This window comes from Urocitellus parryii, chromosome 3, assembly GCF_045843805.1.
Source record: "Urocitellus parryii isolate mUroPar1 chromosome 3, mUroPar1.hap1, whole genome shotgun sequence".
NCBI classification, from domain to species: domain Eukaryota; kingdom Metazoa; phylum Chordata; class Mammalia; order Rodentia; family Sciuridae; genus Urocitellus; species Urocitellus parryii.
Window position 1 is genome coordinate 42,331,456 of NC_135533.1, and position 18,529 is coordinate 42,349,984.

The following is an 18,529-nucleotide window of genomic DNA, read 5'->3' on the forward strand; positions in this document are numbered from 1 at the left end:
ATTTTTACCCCAAATACAGATTGCAGAATCACATCGGTTACACATCCACATTTTTACATACTGCCATATTAGTGACTGTTGTATTCTGCTACCTATAATGATGTTTAAATAATTACTTTTTAAAAATGAGAATTTCCTTGTCTAAGTATGTTTTGGGCTCAGTCTTCCCACCTCTTGATGTTTGGGTTACTAATATTTGTCTAATATTATCTAACATTTGTCTAACAAAGTTAACATTTATGAATGCGTTCCTTGCTTTATTTAGAAGTAAACTGCTCTTTTTCTTTCAAATGTATAGTCTCTGATAAACCCTGCTGATACATCTTTCTATCATACCATGTTTCTCATTGCCTTTTCTTAATTCAGTTATGTTTGTGAGCTGATGATGCATAGGGATTTAACATGTGGACGACTGCTCTGTCTGAAGGGAAGGGATTCTTGGAGCATAATAACGTTATGAATTGAGATTTATGTAGGCATCTATTTGATAATTTACCTTTTTCTCAAATAAGTTGCCATGAAGACAAAGATCTGCAGCATTCACCTTCTTCCAGATGCTAGGAAAAAGTACAAGGTGCTCTAGCACTTAAGCATCCTTGCCAAAGTCAAGTTTAAATCCTCAGAAATACTTTAATAGCATTTTGGAAAGAGTTGGATCTTAGGACAAACTGTGATATAGTCATTTGGCTTCCTATCTCAAATTATCTCATTTTAATCTTACTTAATTTTCATAAGATAGATATTTTAAATTCTAAATATTCTAATGATTCTGAATTCTAAATAATTCTAATCCACATAAATATGTATATTCTGAATTTTAAATTCATTATATCACTAGAGGCAGTTCGAGCACTGATATAATAAAGGTAATAAATCAAAGCAATGGAGATGAAGAAATTTCTATATAGAGAAAAAATACATGTTAAGCTCTTCATAGATATCTATTTTTTCTCTCCATAGAAGTTTCTTCATTAAGCTCTTCATAGATCCTAAACTTTCATAACAACAGAATGAATGGTTTTCTCCCTAGGAAGCCACATAGTTCCAATAATAACCAACACTCTTGGTACCTGCTATCAGCTTTACATGATATTATTTCACTTAATCCTTACAACAACCCCATTAAGCAGGTTCTGTAATTATCTCCATTTTTTGCCTCGGGAAGCTGAAGTCATGGGCCCAAAGTCACATGACTCATAACCTGGACAGTCTTTCTTCAGAATCCAGGTTCTTAAACTGAAAAATTTAAGTAACCCTCTCCACACCCTCCTGGGTATAAAAGTGAGGTTTAATGTAACTATTAAGCAAGTAAAATCATGTTATTAAAGCCCTGTACTATAGTGCATGACATTATTGCTGAAGTGACATGGACCTAATGTTTTTTTTAAAAAAATATTTTTAGTTGTAGATGGACAAAATACATCTTGTTTGTTTGTTTATTTATTCATTCATGGTGCTGAGGGGCTAACCTAGTGCCTCTTACATTCTATGTAAACACTCTAGCACTGAGCTATAACCCCAGCCTGGACCTGACTTATCTTTAAAAACAGCTCAGTGGCCAATGGTTGACAGCATAGCCTCTGAGGTCATACAGATGTGGCCCTAATCCTGGCTCCGTCACTTTCACAGTGAGTGATCTTGGTCATGTCATTTAACATATCTAAGCCTGAGTATCTCAATATGGAAATATGGGAATAAATAATATCTACATCACAAATGTAGTTTGGAAATAAAATGAAGCCCATGCAGAAGTATCAAGTCAGAGGACAGCTGTTTGGCAGTGTCTCCCGGATGAACTGAGTTCTCTGTGAATGTGATGAGGGAAAATGCCACAAGCACTTGAGGATGTATCTGTGGGGTTAGCTGGGCTTATTTGCTAGCTCAGTTACTCTTTTACATCCATGTATTTGAATCTTGCATTTCAAATATTTCCCTCTGCAAAATTGCAAATTGTCATGTGTCAATGACCTTTGGGATTGTTCTTAGTAGTCTCAATGAAGACAAACTCAATTTGTACTAGCCAAAATTTATCGCATGTGTTGAAAATAATTGTCTTTGCCAATGCTGATTAAAGCTTTCCAAAATCTTTGCCAATAAAATTTATGTTTTATTATAGATTAGATTTTTAGCTAAATGGTAAATATCCTAAATAGTTTTAGCTGCTGGCAAATTTTTATTTAATGAACTTATTTCACAATTTCCACATTATTTGTTAGAGTGGATTGACTTAGGTCAGAAATGACCAGTGAGAAATAGATGACAGATAAAATTAAAGATTTAACTATCTTGGTAATATTCTTGAAGAAAGTAATATGCTATCTTGAATAAAGTAGGTCAATAAAAATGGGCTCAAAATTTGTATTTACTTACACCATTGCTTTTTTCATTAAAGAATTTGAAATAGTAACATATTTGTTGAATTAAAAGCTATCTATATGTTACTTTGTGCCTTTAGTTCTAATCATTTTTTCAAAATGATTATTTTGAAATGTGAAATATTTAAAACAATTTTTTTTAAAAATGAAGACTTTGCTCTTAAGGATTTCTTATAATTGATCTGTATGATAGAAAGGATTGGGTATTCATGTCTGAGGTACTAGAATAATGAATACAGGCATAATCACATGCCATAAATTAACTTGGGTTAATTTGAGGATTGAAGTACAACCAATGATATTGTACTTTAGACCTAAAATGCTTAAGGGTATTATTGAAGTCACTAACATTTGCCCAAGGAGTTTTCAAAACTATTCCTCTAATGGAAAATTTAGTTAGGAAGTCACAGGATTTTCAAATATGGTATTGCAGGTTGACAGTTTTATTGCTTATCATAGGTAAAAGTTGAGGAGTCTGGACATCAGGCATTTTCAACTTATTTGCTGTGGACCTTTGGGATACTATCTGGCTTTTCAGTATTTTACTTTTGTAAAAGGGGTCTCACATATGCCTCTCACTAATTTGGGTAAAGGGTAAACATGACTTGTACTTTAAGCCCTTTTGTAGAAAGGATCAATGACAATTAAGCTTATAACTCTAACAAAAATTAGTACTACTGCTGTTTATAATATTGTCAGATTTGAGATTTGGGGGAAAAAGTGGTCAGTTTTTATTATAAAAAATCTTTCTTTAGTTCCACTCATGGAGTCCACGTCTCCTCTTTTCCTCTTTATTTTGTTCTTGTTTCTGCACATGAGAAAAAAACATTTGACCCTTGACTATCTGGGTCTGGCCTATTTCACTTGGATGATGTTCACCAGTTCCATCCATTTACCAGCAAAGGCCAAAATTTCATTCTTCTTCATGGCTGAGTAAAACTCCTTTGTGTATAGATACCATATTTTCTTCATCCATTCAGTGGAGTAGCTGAAGGGGATTGAGGGCAAGGAAGGAGGTACAGGAAGAAGGAGGAACTGCAGAATGAAATTGAGCAAATTATGTTATGTATGTATATGACTATACCACAGTGAATTTCATTTTATGTGTGTCTATAAAATACCAATTTAAAAAAAATAAATAGAAGGAAGAGCAATGGAATAGAGGAAGGGAAATCAGGGAGAGAGGAGAGGAAGTAAGAGGAGTACTTGGGACTGAAATGGAGCAAATTATATTCCATGATTTTCAAAATGAATTTCACTATTATGTATAACTATAATGAACTAAAAAAGACATTAAAAAAGGAAATCTTACTATGCTAGAATTAGTATTTTATATGTTTAAAGCTCTCTAACATTTATTTTTATTTTAGAAAATGTTTCAGAGTTAAATTGGACATAGAAAATTAGTTTTTTCCATGTGATTAAAAGTCCTATGACTTTGAGCCTTTTGTCTTTTTTGAGAATTGATTTCCTCTTTTTCTTGAGGACTATGACAAAGAGGAAAGTCTGTGGTTCTTTCAGAAAGCTTAGTGCTTTTATAGAGCTTCTTTTGGTGAGATGCCAGGTAGTGGCTCAGTACCCTTTGTACTTTCCTGCCCCAGCTAGATGCAGATACAGTCATAAGCTGTATCTGCATTTTTTTTTAAATACTGGGGATTTACCCCAGGGAGTGATCTACCATTGAGCTACACCCCAAGCCTTTTCTTATTTTTTTATTTTGGAACAGGGTCACACTTAGCTGCTGAGGCTGGCCTCAACTTGTCCCCCTCCTGCCTCAGCCTCCCTACTTCCTAGGATTGCAGTCGGGCACCACCACACCTGGCTATATCTGTTTTTGCAAGTCAGGGCCTAGTGCAAGTGTTAATGCATAAAGAATAAGAGAGTATGAAGTAAGTATGATTGAAGTGAAAAGTTTTAGTAGGAATTAACCCTACTAAGTAAGTTTTTTCCTGCAAGCTTGCTTTTAGAAGTCCTTAATCATACTAAGAATTATTTTTAGGTGTTCTTTCTCTCCCACCCCAAAACTTATATGTGTCCTACTTTGAGAAGGGAATGAATCTGCTCTGTAGACATTGGAAACTAAACAGGTGCTATTTCAATGCTTGCTTGTTTATCTCTCTTGAATTGTATTCTTGCATGCATATTGTGGTCACACATTTCTGCCAACAGTTGTGGGTAGAGATTGTACTATGGAAGCTGCAGATGGAACTGGGGAAAGCATATTTTTGTGTCAGGGGCTTATTTATAACTAAACTATTAATGACATTAGTAAGCCCTTGTTGGGGTCCCAACCAACATTTATTGCTTTCCAACTGCACTAAAAATGTGCATGTTAATGGAAAATTGGAGAATGTAAAATTTCTTTTGGAGGTAAAATTCTAAATCTGATTTTACATAAGGAATTTATTTCTCAAAGTACATATAAGATAAGAAACAGGACCACATGTGGAAAAACTCTTCCTGTTTGGAGATCTGAGTTTAATTTCTTCTCTTAAATCTTCATACTTTAATATGTTTGGCATTTACACCCTTTGTCCGTATCACTAAACCACATCAGGCAGCCTTATATTTATGTGGCATGTTCCCTAGACTGATTCCAGACTAAGAGTTTTTGTAATAAAGATAAGATGATGGAACAGAACAAAAAAGAAAATGCACTGGTCTAATTTAAAGCAAAACTTTGATCTATGTTAATATATGACCTCTAGATTGCTTGTTTCTTAAAAGAAAGTAACCTGTCCTGCATCTTCAATTTAAAGGTTTTAATTTGTGAAGATATTTCTTACGTACTACATTATGTATATTTTCTTAACATTGAACAGAGTATATCTGATTCAGTTATTTAGATCTTCATTTCTAAGTTTCAGGGACAGTTAAAAAACTGCATACAGGATACGTATCACAGGACACCAATATCAACAAGGATTTTTTTTAAAGTTCAGTTCTCTAACAAGAAGTCATGAAAGCAGTATTTCATAGTGTTTACTGCACCCCCTGCTGGCCACATAATGGTACTTCCTAAATAAAAATAATGTCTACATGCTGCTCAGTGAACACTTTAAATACACACACACACACACACACACACACACACGCACACACACACAGAGTTTATCTTTAGAGTTATTTTTGTTTAGAAATACTTTAAATTTCATCTGATATATAATAGATTTGAAATTTTAATTGAAGTCAATTTTCTTTCTAATTTGCCAAATATTGTTTGAACAGTGTTTATCCTTCTAGGCTGTATAATAATGTATTTGTTTGCCATAGTCATTTTACTGATATTTCAGATAAAATTCAATAGGGAGGAATCATCTTCCCACATATCCCTATTTTTCTATTGTGAACATCCTTGTACATACATCTCTGGGTATGTTTACTATATGCTGACCACAAACTTATAATACTTGTGAGGCTTTGAGATGAGCAATTTGAATCATGAAAGAGTTTTTCTGAGGAAAGGTTGGCAGTGGTGAGGTCCAAAGAGTTACAGCAGCCAGAAGGGCAGAGATCATGTTGTTTGGCTCACCAGTGTGTCTCCAACCATGACCTGGAGTCAGTGTGTTCATGACCCCTTTGTGAGGCTTTATGTTTGAAGAAAAAATAAGTATTTAAGAGAAACATAATTCTTATTTAGTGCCACATAAACTGACAGCCAACAAATCTCAGTTTTTCAAGAGCAAAATTCAGAGATACTGCACCAAGTGAAGAAATATAATTTCCTAAATGGCAGGTTAGTCTAAATGACAAAAAAAAAAAAATTAGGGTCATTACTTAAAAACATTAAGCAAATTTAAGCCTAATTTAAAGGCAAATGCATCTTCTTTAAATGAAAGCACATGTTTCTGTTATGTGTATACCCTTCATTTGCTATTTTAAAAAATATTTATTGAGATGATACTGCTTTATGCCCTGTCATTATCACACTGTATTATAGTTGATGTTTTACTCAATAACCCCTTGGTGCTCACATCAATGCCCATGGGATAGATGAAAGGTCAATGTTAGATGTGAAGGACTGAGGATAGAACCCTAAGTAATCACCATGTGGTCTTTAATGTTCTTTAGATTTCTGCAATAATTTTGTGTGCATATGTCTTTGGGTGTGTTTTTCATTAATTTTACACACAGACACAGACACACAGATATTTTTATTTTCTAATAAAACTATATTCATCCAAAGAAATATATTATTATGGATCAGTAGAAAGTCTTAATCACAGGGTGTTTTAAAAAATTGGAGCTTAGTAGTCACACACTTACTGAAACACTGTCTTGAAGCTCCTGATTGATTTTCTAAGTCAAAGCCCTATAATTATAAATTTCTGTGGTCCTTGACCAAGAGGTGCAATCTCGTAGTAGCTAACAACAAAGATATTACAGTTATGATTAGCATGTGTGTCTGAGTAAGTAAATGATGTTAAAAATGCTTTCTTTTTACAGCATTTTCCCTAAAATAGTCATAATTTCATTAATTTTCTTACTTTCCAGGAAGGCAAAGCAAACTGGTGAATTGTCATGAAATCTCAATTAGGAGTTTAAAGCTCTGTGTATTATATTTTAGAGCTGACATTTAGTTTGTAATGTGTGATGTTATTGTGAGACATATTTTAGAGCAAGAGAAAGGCATGTTACTTCTTCCTGTACTTTTAGCTTATAATTTTAGAAATAATTTCATAGAATCTGTTTAGATTTCTCAAAATAACTATAGAAATTATGAATTAGATGATTTTGTCATGTACTTTCATTTGGCAAATGAGGAAGTTTGGACCCAGAAAGATTAGGTGAAACTTGCCTAAACCACATTTTCTGATTAACTTGTCAGAATTTTTCTACATAGCTTCCCTGTAAAGGATAGAAAATAAAATTATCTTATCAAATGACCAGGAAGGGTGTTTTGTCAAGTTAATTAGCTTCTAATGTCATTGAACTTATGTGTAACATTTTCATATTTCTCTTTGTTTCAGAATGCAAAGTATGGAGAAATCCACTAAATTTATTTAGGGGTGCTGAATATAATCGGTAAGCATTTTGACAGCTTGGGAAACAAGTGAGTCTGGTTCAGAGAGAAAAGACAGCAGCAAATGTTTTTGCTGGTTCATTTAGGGGTCATGTTACAGTGTTTAGTGCTTCCATTTTTTCAAAAATATTAAAATGTTTTGATTTTTCTGTTTCATAATTAGGTTAGCACAGGATTTGAGATGATATACAAAAATGTATTGTTTTTATATATTTTCTACTACAGTCATTCGTTTCAGTATTATATTATACAATCAAAACATTTTTAAGCTTACCTGGAACATGGGTATAAAGTACCAGACAGGTTATGTTGGAATTTAATTTAGTGAAGTAAATCAGGCAAGTCAGAATTTTCTTTTGTTCGTAGTTTTGGGGAAATGTCTATTCATAATATTAATTAGGGAAGGTTTTCAATAGCAAGGACTAGTAAAATTTTAAGGCAAAAATAGAGAGGGAAATGTTTGCTTCTTTTCTGCTATATAATTCCTGAAGGAAGAACAAGATGATTTAAATTGTTTTTTAAAAATTTTCATTAGCAAAACCATTTTAATTTAAATCATAACAAGTTAATGGTTTATATTTCAACTCCTCTGCAGCTTACTATTTTATAGGTCTTGCTTTCTTCCCTCAGAACTGTCTGACTATCTTCCTTCCTCTTTACAGGTACACCTGGGTAACAGGACGAGAGCCTCTGACTTACTATGACATGAATCTTTCTGCGCAAGACCATCAGACATTCTTTACTTGTGACTCTGACCATCTGCGTCCTGCAGATGCAAGTATGGAAAATTCTTCAGATAGTCACTGGGAGAGAGGGTTTTTCATCTTGTTTAAGAACCATAGTTTCTGCTTTTAGAATATCTGCTCTATAAAAGCCCAATAAATAAAATATTAAATTGCTGATTGACAGTAGAACCTAGAATTCTAATGCTGAAAGCTTTATCTACAATGAAGTATCAATGTAGAAATGAGGCTTATTATAATTTAGAACATGATTTTTAAAAAATGTATCAAAGTTGGATGGATAAATTTTGAAAACATGTAAATCTTACCTGAAGCTAATAAAATTCATGGTTGAGATGGAAAGGTCATATTGCCTTGATGATATTCTAACTAGAAGTTGGGATTCATGGAATCTAAATGATTAATGAATACATTTTAGTAACTTAAATGCCTATTTAAGTCCCCTAATTTTGAGTGGGGTTGTGGCCTTGTCTACTAGAGTCTGTATGTGTTTTCCTTCCTAGAGAGACTTGGTTAAGCATGTATTTTACCCTGCTTAAGTTACAAATAATCCTGGTGATATAATTTGTATTGCTAAGCTTAGTCAAAGTAAATAGAACAAAAGCTTCTTAAACAGAAAGTTCTATATGCCCTTAAAAAACTGACTTATAGAATACAAATTTATCAAACAAATTAAGGAAGGAGATGATTATTCTTTGTTTTTTAGTTACTCTTTGCCATGGTGGAACATCATAGTATAAAGGTTACCAAGCATTAAGCTTCTTACAATATAGTCACACACTGCTTTGACATATAGAAACTAGATTTGCAGACAAAATTGAGGAATAAATACACATGTTAAGCAAAAGCCTAATGCACCTCTTAATGACCCAACTCCTAATTCTTCAAATGGTTTCAGAATGTTCTAATATCTAGATCCTGTAGCAAGTATGTAGGAAAATGACAGATAGAAATTATTTTGCATCTAAGTAGAATGAAGAAATTAGTAGCAATGGACATTTTAAAATATGTAAAATCATATGTATTCTCTTAACAAGAAATGATATTAATATGCAAAAGAAATAAAATCTGTTAGGATGCCTTTTCTTGATGTTTTCAGTCTATAAGATTTAGTTTTACAGTTATATGAGCACACAAAAAAGTTCAGTATCAGCAATGAAATAGAAAATTAGAATATATTTGTGTGACTTTGTAAATTTGGGCTGACCCTATTGGTAATGAAAGTCTCTTGTAACTTTAAGCTGAAAGCTATTACTTTTTATGTTGTTCTGTATTGAATCTTCCTAATTATATGTACTGATTGACTTGCTTTTTTCCTCTTTCTCTAACGTAGTAATGCAGAAAGCCTGGAGAGAGAGAAACCCCCAAGCTAGGATTTCTGCAGCCCATGAAGCCTTGGAGATAAATGAGTAAGTGGAGGGAAAATCTTGCTGTTAAAGAGGAACTTTCATCTTTTGCTTAATATATTTGGTTCCCATTGATGGGATGCTTCCATTAAACTATGTATGACATTAGAGGATTATTTGGGGGATATTATTTTATAAAATTTTCTTTTTATGAAGGATAGCCATGTGGAGGTGGTTTTCATCATTTTAGAGAGCAGTGTAGTAGCTTTGTTTTAGGACCCTAAATTAAATCCTTTTAGGGATGTTGTGACCAGATAAAATAAATACAGTTCTTTACATGTCTAAAATATTTTGAAAGGGAAATTTTTCCAGATGTAGAATGCTTCTCTGTACTATCACATTTTCCAGGTAGGACTTCCAGTAGTGGGGAGACATAATAAAGTCATAAGGTGAAAAAAATAACATTAAAATTATTTTACAGTCAAGGCAAAAGATAAGAGGAAATGCTGTCCTTGGTGTTGTTTAACATGCTATGGGTTACCAAGGAAGGCTGGGAAATCTCTTCTGGAGATCTCAGAAAATGAGAAAGATTCTTAAAGTTAGAGTCATAAAAACTTAGGGTTGGCAAAGACCTTAAAGGTCACTTAGCTCAACCACCCATCTGGTGCTTGAATCACCTCGAGATTATCCTTGCCAAGTGGTCATTGTTAAACTATTTTATGATTTTTCTGAAGAAGGTTACAGAATCTTCTCCAGAGGTCTTAAAGAGAAAAGAAAAAAGATTCACTTGAGACTTGGGAATTCTGCCATTGTAATCAGTTGATCTAAATGGTTTCTGATTCTGTCATGCAACATATTTACTTTCCACTTTCTTGTCATCTACAAATTTGATATGCCTGCCTTCTGTGTTTCATCATGTTTCTGAGCAAACTATCAGGGCCAAGAGTAGAACCCTGTGACATGACATATAGAAACTATGTTGTAGGTCCATATCTTCATGAGTCACCATTCTTGGTATTATTCAAATGATTACTGAGCCACCCAGTTATACTGTGATTCAGCCCATATTTTCCATTTGCTCTTAATGCCAGTTGTAGCTGTGGATCTTTAATTCATAATAAATCTACTATGAAAAACTATGTTAGAACAACTTATTTATTCTTAGGGAATTTAAGCTGGCTTCGAGTGGTTACTGCTTTCTTTTTAATGTGCTTGGAGACCATCTCTTTAATAATGAGAATATTGTTTCAAATTACTTCTCTGTAGTTTGGGAAGTTAGCCTTCTTCCCCTTTTTGAAAAGCTATACTACATTTGTCATCTCATCTTCGAGTGCCTCTCCATTCTTTGTGATTTCTATCCTATGGAGCTATCTCCATAGGGAGCAATTCCATGGCCTGCCTGCAAGGTCTGTTGGTTTCCTGGGATTCATCCATCCCAATACAGAAGTTTGTTCAGATGGATCAGTTATTTGCTATCTTACATCTTTTTACTCATTTTAGAGTTTAATTTCTTTCCCCCTTTTCAGTCTGACAAACATTTTCCTTGATAGAGAAGCCAGGTGCAAGATGGGTAGGAGAGAGTGTCTGCTTTCTCTCTGGTATCTACTGCTGTTAAGCATGAACTTTCTCTGTGTTGCTGATGGTGTTTGTCTTTTTCTGTTGCTTTTTGTTGTGGTTTTGGAGAAGTGGGGATGGTGATGGGGCCTTAAATCTAATTTTAAAGTAGGGAATAGATAATTGTATTAGTTATTTTAAAACTGATTTTTGGTTTTGTTTGTTGTGTGTGTGTGTGTGTGTGTGTGTGTGTGTTAGTGGTTTGTTCATTTTGTTTTTTTGTCTTTTTATTTGGTGGGGACAAAGCCTCAGATAATTTGGAGTTTTAGCACTCCTGATTTTATTCTTATGAATTCACCCCACTCTCTTGCAACCCTTCATTACATGCTCTCTTTCCATCTTTTTTTTACATGTCCTTTAAAAACTCTGACCTGGGAGACATCTCTGTGAAGCTGTGTTTTGGTTACTTATGTGCCACCCCTTTCTTCCCGAGAGTCATTGGTGATTGTAGTTATATAGTTTTACATTTGGAAGCTGCTTAATCCTCTTAAACCATTTTTCCTTCTGAGTCTCATGCCATTAAGTCATGCCTCTTTTCTTTGAATTTTTTGAAGTCTACCTCCCCCTCTTTGATTACCCTGAACTCCAAAATGACATAGTGACTCTCTCTGAATGTTCCTATGGATTTCCATTTCACCAACTATTTTTTTCTTCTTGGTCAGAATTAGGTCCAGAGTTGAAGTTCCCCTAATTGCTTCCTCTACCATCTGGGAGATAAAATTGTTACCAAAGTAAGTCAAGAACCTGTCGGGTGCCCTACTTCTAACCAAATGAGACTTCTAGCAGACATCTGGATGGTTGACACCCCCATCACCACACTTTCTTGCTTCTGTTTGTGTATTGTGTTGTGACCAGGACGCATCATCTACCTCTTCCATTGAGCTGAGCAGTCTGTTCTGTACTCCCCAACCATTAGCACTTCTATTGCTCTCTCCTCTTTCCTTCACTCACAAGCTCTTAGCATGTTTCTACCCCAAACTCATGAGTTTCCACATAGATGTATGTTTCTTGGCCAGTAGTTCTACTCTGCCTCTCCTCCTAAGAATACTGTTTCAAATATAAATATGAGAAGCAAGCAAGCTAGCCCCAACCATTCTTGAGTTCCCAGCCCACCCACTGCAGCCTTAGACCTAATTCCTCCGATGCTCTATCTACCACTCAGTATTATAAGCTCAATTTTCACTTCATTACCCTTGACCCATATTTATATGTCGGCATCTGAAGCCTTAAGTATATCCTCTGATGCCTGCCCCAATTGTTTTCTCCAGTGAATCACTGGACAGTTTCAGCATCATTCCTGTTCTTTCTCAGTCATATATGCTGCCCTCCATAGTAACTGGTTATCCAGATTTTTTTTTTTAATCCCCTTGGGCATTTTTTTCGCCTTCAGTTTAAAACCAACTTAATAGTTCCTGCCTGAAAGTAGATGGGTTGACTAAGGAACTTACCAGACCCCTCCTTAAGACTGAGATTAACTAGTGACCCCAAACCTCACATTAGCTGTTAAGTTCAGGCTCCTTTTCCTAGTTGGCTGTGGCAGTTAATTAATAGTAAAAATAACATTTGGTCTTACTTTATGTTTATTTTCTCTCTTGGGGTCTGATGGAGATATGCAGGAAAATGGCTGCAAAGAGGCAGTGGGGAAGAAGGGGGAGACTGGGTGGTGCAGATCAGGACCTGAGTGATCTGCTCTGGCCTCACCATTTCCTTACTACATTCCCTTCCTTGGAAATGGGTTGTTCCTTGTATGATTGGGAGGTTTAAATGTCCAAGAGTCCCACTTGTTCATGAGTTAATTGCATATCCTTTCTGGCTTCCTGCCTTAGAGGTTTGTTGAAAGGATTATATGAGATGATACATGTTAAGCACCTGTTACAGTGCTTAATATATACCAAGCAACAAAGGGCAGCTAGTTGTCAAAGGTATGAGATTTAACTCTTTTTAGCTACTGTGGCTGAGTCAGATTTCAAGCTCTTTAGGAACAATACATTATATGTAGGTTTTTCTAGTAGTTTCTGAAGAAAAAAAAATCAGTGCTATTATGAGACATTGAAGCACTATTTTCATAAATGAGTAACTTGATTTAAGGAATTTCTCACTCTGATGAAATTCTTGAATTGAAGAGGATTTACATTTAATAAACAAAAGTAAACTTTAATGAAATACCTCTAACTTTCAGTGTCAGAAAGAGATACTTAGTAATAACTCTTATCCTCACCATTAGTAGCTGACATTTGTTGAGCACAAACCACATGCTGGCTACTGTACTGATGAGCACTTCACATGAATCCCCTTATTTAACCCTCACAATGAAACAACAGATTCCACATCACCCTTCATCAGGGAGGCAGAGTAATAACTTGCCCAAAGTGACGCACTAATAAGGGGCAGCGTCCGTATATGAGCCCCATGCTCCTAACACTAAGCATCCTTCTTCTCAAGCTAAAATATAGACGTTTCCTTCGTGCCATTATTTTGTGTCAACAGCTACAAACAGGTGCATGAACCAGTTGGCCACTCTGCATGTTTTGGCGTAACTCCTTGCCCTTCTGCATGAACTCCTCCAGTCTGTGACCATGTCCTTGGATTTGTAATTGATGGTGGTTATTATCTAAATGGACAGGTGTGCAACTGCTTATATTCTCTTGGCTGAAGAGGAAGCTACAACCATTGCTGAAGCAGAAAAACTGTTTAAGCAGGCCCTGAAGGCTGGAGATGGCTGTTACCGGCGTTCTCAGCAGCTACAGCATCATGGATCCCAGTATGAAGCCCAACATAGTAAGGTTTTTTTCAGGCTGATGCATTGGGGTATCAGAATTGCAAATGATTAATCAGAGCAAAATTTCAGTGCAGTTCAAAATTTGATTCTTCTAGATGAGGACAAATTCTGGATTTTGCTTTTCTTGTTTTTTTTTTTTTTCTTCTTCTTATAAGAGTACAGTTAGCTTCATTACTCTTTACATTCACATTCTCTGTCTTGGCTGTAGACTCCCAATGCAAGAAATAGATGTCAGTAAACTTTAACAGTATTCTTGTTTCGCTCCAGAATTCTTACATATTTCTGCTTGTCAGTTGCTTCTCTCTTATCTTTAAGTTTGGAAACAAAACTTAAGTCAGTGTTAATGTTATCAAAGTTTTTATATTATAGGTCTTCTATAGCATGATATGATATAGGCCCATTAAGAATACAACAGTTATTGGTAATTATATCAGCATTTAAATTTTATTTAAGAAAATTTGAGATGGTTTGTAGACAGAAAGAACCATGAGTTCCTAATTGTTAACTGTTTTTACAATAAAAACAACACATTCTTTTATTTAAGATAGCTCTTTAAAATCTGAATCCTTTCATTTTAGTACACTAAACTGAGAGCCAGTGTTATTTTGGAAGACGAGTATAGAAATAAGAAAATTATTTCTGAAATTCCCTAAGCACCTGTCTCATCTTTCTTGGTTATTTAAAAAGAAATTCAGTGATTCTTGTGGGAGAAAAGTTTGTATGGTTTCACCAAAATTTACACTATTTCTTTAAGGTGGAATTTCTCACATCATTTCTCTCTCCTTCAATTTGCAGAGTAGAAGTGTACCTCCTTTCTACTTGAGATTATACAATTAAATGTTAATATTGAACTTGGATTTATTGTAGGTGCTGACTGTATTAGTCTCTATGACTAAGGTGCCAGTAAGATCCTTGCATTACAGTCTGTACATACATAAATATGCCCATAAAATCCACCAATACACAGGTTTTAATTTTTATTCTGCAGTGAGTGTATATGTTAAGGAGGTCTCTAATTAACATCTATATCTGACTTTTTTAAAAAAAGTATAACTCATTGCATTTTTGAAGATATGTAATAAATGTCTACTTGGTGAACTAAATGGAAATTAATATGTAAAATTACATAAACTGTGATACAACTTAAGAATATTTTCTTTCTTTTTTTCTCTAAATTAAATCCTTTCAACCTGTTGCCTAAATCTATCCAAAAAATATAATCACATCTTTAAAATAATTTGTAGGTCCTTGGCAGTTTTTCAGCACACATCTTGATCTCATTGTTTAAAATTTGAAATGTTCAGACTTGGTCTTAACATCTTTTAATAGCTGCATATTATACATGTACTTAATCTATAGCAGGTGTGTCATATTTTTCTCAAACATGGTAATTTTATTGAGGATTAAGCATATGCATGTTCTCACTAGTCTGGAAACATATCCAAAAAGACATATAATTAAATAAAAGATTAGGACAAGAAGTTGTTAATGTACTTTTTAAGGGCCATTTTAGTGACTATTGTTATAACTATTTAACTTGTCAATGCTTTCTCCAACACTAGGGTAGGTTTTCATTTTGGTGCATACTCTATTGTCATATCTGGAATGTGTTATATTGTCATCTAAAATCGACTGCTTTGGGGACCTGGAGATGATTATGATGTCACTAGTGTTAGAGAAAGAATAATATGAAACAGAAGTTCAACATGAGGCTTCTCCAGACTAAATGTCAAGAATAAAAAAAAAATAGTTCATCAATATGCAACCTGGGATTCACCTTTTTTGCATTTTTACCAAAAGCATGTACACTGGAAGTATGTAGAACTCTTGCTTGTAAACCAAATGCAATGTGGGTATGTTAATTTTCCCAGCACTTAGTGACGGATGATTTTATTTATTATCAAATATTCAGCATCCAAACTCAAAAGCGTGGATTTTGGTAACAAGTAAGATGATTTGGCCTTTGAGAGTCTGAGTTCTTTGACTTCAGTCTGGTTCCATCCTGCCCTTAACAAAGTTGTCATTGCTCCTGGCACTAAGGAAAAGCCACAGGCACAATCTCTTCTCACTGAGGTTGTTTTTTTTTTTTTTTTTTTTAGGGCAAAGTAAATGAGCCTCTGCATTTTTTCTTGCTGCTGAACTGAAAGTCTTGTTTTTAAATTTTTGGTGTTTTATATCTCCCTATTCAGGACGAGACACCAACGTTTTGGTCTACATCAAAAGAAGGCTAGCGATGTGTGCCAGAAGGCTCGGGAGGACCAGGGAAGCAGTGAAAATGATGCGAGATGTGAGTTTGAATTTGTGTTTGGGGTCAGTGGCTGTGGTTATGGCTGGGAGCTGTGGGAGCCAACTGAATAGACCCAGCAGAGGCAGCCAGTTATGGTGTGAGGGTCCCTGTGTGCCTGGACCAATTCCCAGCTGACTGGATGAATGACCTTAGACAAGTCACTCCAGTTCTTTGCCATTGTTCCTCATCTATAACATAACAATAACAGTCTTCAAAAGAACTTAAAATTACTCTGAGAATCAAATGAAATAATTCATGCAAAGCTTTTAATGTAGTGACTGGCACATGAAAAAAAATCAATAGATGTCCTTATTAAAAAACTTTGGGACTCTAGCTGGCAAGCAGTAAGAGATCAGCCATTTTAATTAACTAACTCTTTTTGTGTGTAGTGGTGAGGAAGATTTGAAAATAGCTCAAATTGTTAAGTTCAGTAATATTATGAGTGTGTTCTTATGTAGTCATTTCAAGCATTTTCCTATATTCTTGAGAATCAGGGCACTTTATTACTTGTAGTCAACATAAGAATCAAGAAAAATGAAAGTAGGTAAAAGTTTGAGAACAAAAGAGAATCTAGGGAGGTTATTATTATGAAAACAAAACTAGTTTTAAGGGAAAGAAGTTAAAGAACTTTACTTCCATTTTGTTGTTGTTACAAAGAAAAACTTTCCTCAAAGAAACTGACACTGGTATTTCTAAGCCGTTTCCCTTTTAAAAAACAATCTCAGAAAACCTAGATCAACATGTCATCCTTCTACTGTGTTCCTGAATTAGAAGACTTAGATCCTCTAATTCTGTCCATGGGGTGAGATCAAAGTGGCATCTTGCACATACGACTGTGCGAATCAGTGAGCCTTTTCTCAGCTTGTCTCTGGAAGGGCAGTGTCTCATGGGAATTTTTAGATACTCTTTGGAGGAGGAAACTTGTGCTCAAGGCCCTCCCTAGTTATTTCTTCAAGTTACAGCACAATATGAAGGCCCAGGTGAGAACCATGCTTGGGTCTGCCCACTCCGTTAAGCAGCAGTGTAACCCCCAAATCTGAGCATCAAGACGAGGAAGATTATGAAGATGATATATGCTCACTCAGAATTAAATTCTTTTCATTGAAGAAAGAATTTAAAGAATGTTATATAGCATATGAGCTAATTTTAAGAAAAAGATTTCTGAAAATATGAACTTGCTCTCAAAGTGAAATCCCTTGATATATCCATTCCTTGACATAACTAAGAAACAGTGCAGCCACTTTGGCTCTGCAGGAGCTGGGAACTTTATGATGGACAAGATGTTTCTCTCAATCTTGTACAATCACAGTCCCCCTTTCTTATTACCTCTTTTTAACCTTATTAACTTAGAATAGCAGGCATACATGGAGGATCAAATATTTGTGATTTTATTTGTTTTATCCTTAAACAAGCTCAGAGAAAAACCAAGTTCTGATTACTTTAATTTCAGTTATTTCTATCAGTCTCATTCTGCTTATCATTTTCAGTATATACATATAAAATTTCAGGATTAAAATCAATATATCTATCTACCATGTATCTTCTGTTTTGTTTTTTATTTAATATAACTTTATAATTCTGTTTATTGACCTAATCCAAATATGGGTTTTGGGAGAAAGTCTGGGATGCAGTGAAAGAAACACTGGGCAGAGTCAAAAAACCTGGATATGAATCTTAGCTTTGCTTTTTACTGGCTTTGTGTCTCAGGGCAATTTAGGTGCCTTTTATGGCCTTTTTATTTGGTCTTCCATAAATTGGAGATGATGATTCTTATCTAAAAGAGCAATTGATAGGGAGAATTAAGTAAGATAATGTGAAAACACCTGGCATATAATAGGCATACTTAAAATATTTTCCCTCTATTTTTAAGCTGTTCTATAATTTACTTGCCTGTTTGCCTGATGGACATCTTGGGATAATTCTAATATCTTTCTTCTTTTAATTAAAAAAAACATTTTAAATGTATTTTTATTTTTATTTGATAAATAAGTGTCCCCCTCTCTGTTTAAACAACAAGCATGTGGCTTAGGGACTGTGCCTGCCTTAGGTTGTCCAATACTACATATTGTCCTTACCCGTCATCGGATGAGCTGACCTCAAGGCGTCAGATTCCTGTCTTAGATTGGAACCATTGCAATTGGATCTTACCCTTCATTGACTACCGGTCCAGCATACAGCCACACCTGTGGATAGGTCTTTGTACAAGCGTCGGGGGGTGAGGTTCTTTGCCTCACCTCTGTTGGCCCCCAAATTTTAGCTGAACGACCATCACAAGCAGAAGGGAGGAGGATACACCAAGCCAATTGACGGATCCTTTTGGAAAAATTGTACCACCAATGACACCATCAGCAAAAATACCCCA

The 18,529-nt window shown here is 34.9% G+C and overlaps 1 protein-coding gene across 10 annotated transcripts in view; it reads left to right on the top strand.

Moving 5' to 3' along the window:
- St7 (suppression of tumorigenicity 7) overlaps nucleotides 1–18,529 on the top strand; it is a 259,768-nt gene that overhangs the window by 151,261 nt on the left and 89,978 nt on the right. For 9 of the 10 annotated variants that reach the window (XM_026410563.2, XM_077796709.1, XM_026410554.2 and 6 more), the window contains 6 exons: nucleotides 7,346–7,400; nucleotides 8,061–8,176; nucleotides 9,475–9,550; nucleotides 11,764–11,832; nucleotides 13,725–13,879; nucleotides 16,070–16,167. In XM_026410563.2, coding sequence (XP_026266348.1) covers nucleotides 7,346–7,400; nucleotides 8,061–8,176; nucleotides 9,475–9,550; nucleotides 11,764–11,832; nucleotides 13,725–13,879; nucleotides 16,070–16,167 — 569 coding nt within the window. The remainder of the gene's footprint in view (nucleotides 1–7,345; nucleotides 7,401–8,060; nucleotides 8,177–9,474; nucleotides 9,551–11,763; nucleotides 11,833–13,724; nucleotides 13,880–16,069; nucleotides 16,168–18,529) is intronic. The other variant, XM_026410555.2, reaches the window with a different exon arrangement.